Source organism: Panthera onca, chromosome B1 (genome assembly GCF_046562875.1).
Source record: "Panthera onca isolate mPanOnc1 chromosome B1, mPanOnc1 haplotype 2, whole genome shotgun sequence".
NCBI lineage: Eukaryota > Metazoa > Chordata > Mammalia > Carnivora > Felidae > Panthera > Panthera onca.
The window spans coordinates 198,117,524-198,120,884 of record NC_138342.1 but is presented as its reverse complement, the minus strand read 5'-3'; the positions used below and the strand labels follow the sequence as shown (position 1 = coordinate 198,120,884).

The window sequence follows — 3,361 nt, the reverse complement described above, 5'->3', positions numbered from 1 at the left end:
GTGGGTCAGTGAGAGACACTCCCGGGAAGAGAAGCAGGAGGTATGCTAGGACAAATTTCTGAGACTCTTTAAGAAAAAAACAAGAGAAGGTAAAGTGGACAAGATTTTAGGAAAATTCTTTTATCAGACCTTCACCCTTGCTGCTGGATTCATTCAACAAACTTTTATTGAGCACCTTCGATAAGCCACACATTCTTCTGAGCCCTTGAGATACTTCAAGAGCCCTCCTGCCTTCCAGAAGCTGACACATGAGGTCTCAGGGTTCTCTTTTTTTGCCAACCATCTCCGGTTTATTACTTATTTCTGCCTCTGTACTTGGTACACAGCACCTGTTCCAGGGATTGGAGCAGATCTCGGCCTTTTTCTCACTAAAATGGCAGAAAAAAAGTCTGCAGGTTCCGTGTTGTGTAAGGCAGATAACATCTCTAATTCCAGGTGGAATATCCCCTAGTGGTAAATAGAATAGACATGGAATTCATATAAGCCAGAGAATGAAAGAAGACCCCAGCCCACAGCCCAACCCTGAATATTTACTGTATTTTTCCAAAGTGAAGTGTCTTTGGACAAATGGCAGTTTAATGGAGTTTTGGTTTCTTAGCTTTAAAACAGGAACAGTCTACCTACACCTCGGAATGTTTCCAGGAGGGTGTGTGTTTTATCCTCTATTCTTATAAAAGGGCTCTCAAGCTTCCTGGTGACAGATAGGAGTAGCACATTCGGAGAAAGGAAAGGAAGCTTCAGAAAACAGAATGGAATAATGGAGGCATGGGTCTTGGCCTCTCGGAAGAGCAGAATAGTTCTGATGCTCAGCTTGTGGCCCCGTTTTTAGTTTCGTATTTTCCAATGAAAAAAAGGAAAAAAAGCCTTTTTCTTCACCACGACTTGTGAACTTGTACATCAAGCACCACCACCCCGTATGGAAAGTTTTTTCTCTTTGTCACAAGAAAAACAAATTGTAAGTGTGTGCGGTGAGGGATGTTAACTAGGCTTCTGGCGGTGGTCGTTTCACAACATATATAAACAAGGACTCATTGTACTGTACACCCGAAACTCGTATCTCATCACGTATCAATTGTATCTCAATAAAATAAAAAAAAAAGGAAGCACTTCTTGTTTGGGAACGAGTGGTTGAAGGAAAGTTCTCATTAGATACTACTTGTCATGACTAAAAAAACCAAACAAAACCCACAACATGCCCACAGTGTTGTACGATTTACAAATCAGCCTGGTGCAATATCTCAGCAACAATGGGGGCCCACCCCACGACCCTGTGTCGCCTCAGCTCTGTCGTGGTGAAGAGAGGGGCCCCACATCAGTGAAGGTTAGAAGAACCATGAGCCTAGGGAACTGGAGATGTGCATTCTAGTCTCACCTGCTCCAGTAACTGATTATTTCTCCCAGGAGTGTGTGCTTGACCAGCTCTGTGTCAGTGTCGTCATGGAGAACAGGCCCCGGGGAAGCAGGAGGGACACTGGCTTGGGTGTGAGTGACGGCCCAGACCGTAGCTGGTGAGGGCACAGCCACACTCTGTGGCTTTCCTGGGTGCTCGCTTTCCCCTCCCTGTGGAGTGCAGTCCTGCCACGGAAGATCCACAGTCCCTTCCAGCTGTGAATTCATATGGCTGTCATTTCCTTCTGGAAACCTTCCCCAGACTGCAGTGAATGCTTCCAGTTCATATCAGAGCAAAGGTGCCCCTTTTTCTTGTGTGATAGGACCCATATTGTACAGGGAGGATCCAAACATCCAGAGCTGAGCCCCAGGGGGCGCACCTGCACCCATTAACAACCCACCGACACACCAGCCCTCCACACGCCTCCCCCTCATCCACGGGATTCCTGCCCTACCTTCCCTGGTCCCCTCTACTAGCCTGGAGCAGCCTTCTGCACTGGCCAGGAGACATTTACCTGAGTTAACTTGGACCAGATAGAAGAGAACAGCAAAAAGAAAGAGGACCTTCATGTTCTGAGGTTCCCTCGGCTCTCCCACCTCTCCTCTGCAGGAAAGCAAAGCCGATGAAACAGTGGAGTGGAGGGGAGAGGACACAAAAATGGGACATTTATAGGTTTGGGGGAACAATGCTTATCAAGAATGAGCACATTTATCTGGTCTACTGAGTAAAGCTGTGGGCAGAGGGTACTGGATACTCTTCCTTTCTGCCTAAAAATAGACAGGCTTCTTGGTATTGGGAGAAGCGGGGCTTGACCAATGACCTGGTACACCGAGGGTGCCCTGGAAAGAGAATCACGAATGGCGAGCGGTTACTAGGCAGCAGGTGCTGCGCCGGGTGACAGAGGTGGGGATGTGCGAACACGTTTCCTGCCTTTGAGAAGCTTTGGTCTGGGCGGTTGGACGCGTGAGTTGGACACACGAATGCACTCTCAGGTGTATCCCCAACAGACGCAGCCCCGTGTGCACCGAGAGACACGTACGAGAACGTTCAGTGTAGCCTCGTCATTGCAACTGTCGACAGAAGACAACCCAAATAGTGTATTACAGCGCAGTAATAAAGCAAATACTGCATTCCCTCACAGCGACGAGCATACAACAGCCACAGATGATTACAACATGGATGTGCCTCACAAACGTGCTGAATGAAAAAAAATTAAGCCAGATACCACGTACGGTATTGTTGTTTTAAATGGGGCAAGTCTAACTGATGTGTTAAAAGTCAGGAAGTTGTCTACCCTGGGTAAAGAGGGTAGACTCTTTTCTCATTCCGCGAAGCTGTCTTGACTTGAAGAGCAAGCAGCCTAGGGGCACCCGGGTGGCTCAATCGGTTAAGCATCCGACTCTTGATACAGGCTCGGGTCATGATCTCAAGGTTGGTGAGTTCCAGCCCCGCATCGGGCTGTGGCTGTGCACCAAAGCACGGGGCCTGCCTGGGATTCTCTCTCTCCGACTCTCTCTCTCTGCCCCTCCCTCCTCCCCTTTCTCTCTCTCTCTCTCTCTCTCTCTCTCTCTCAAACAAACTTAAAAAAAAGAGGGGGCAGCCTAGCAGGAGACACAGGGATTCCCCCCGCTGCCGATGGCTATACTGGCCTGTGCGGGGAAGCTGTGCCTCACCTGAGGGGAGTCTTTATAAGGAGGATGGCATTAGAGGCGGCCCTGAAGGACAGCTCTCCACACAGCTTTTTGTAACTGATGATGCTAAAATGTCCAGTTACCGCAGCTACTAATTCTTTTTTTCTTTTTAATGCTTTTTGGAATCCTCAACATTTAAAAAAAACTTTTTTGAATGTTTATTGATTTTTGAAAGAGAAAGAGAAAGATAGAGTGTGAATGGGGGAGGGGCAGAGAGAGAGGGAGACACAGAATCCGAAGCAGGCTCCAGGTAGCTGTCGGCACAGAGCCTGACGTGGGG

At 48.2% G+C, this 3,361-nt stretch overlaps 1 protein-coding gene across 1 annotated transcript; it reads right to left on the bottom strand.

The window, feature by feature from the left end:
* Positions 1-256: 256 nt before the first annotated feature.
* On the bottom strand, positions 257-1,959 carry LOC132692844 (sperm-associated antigen 11A-like). Its single transcript, XM_060655627.2, has 2 exons — positions 1,905-1,959; positions 257-447 (listed from the first exon to the last, which is right to left on the bottom strand). Exons 1-2 carry the CDS (start codon positions 1,957-1,959, stop codon positions 257-259), a joined length of 246 nt encoding a protein of 81 aa, XP_060511610.1.
* Between the last annotated feature and the right edge of the window lie 1,402 nt (positions 1,960-3,361).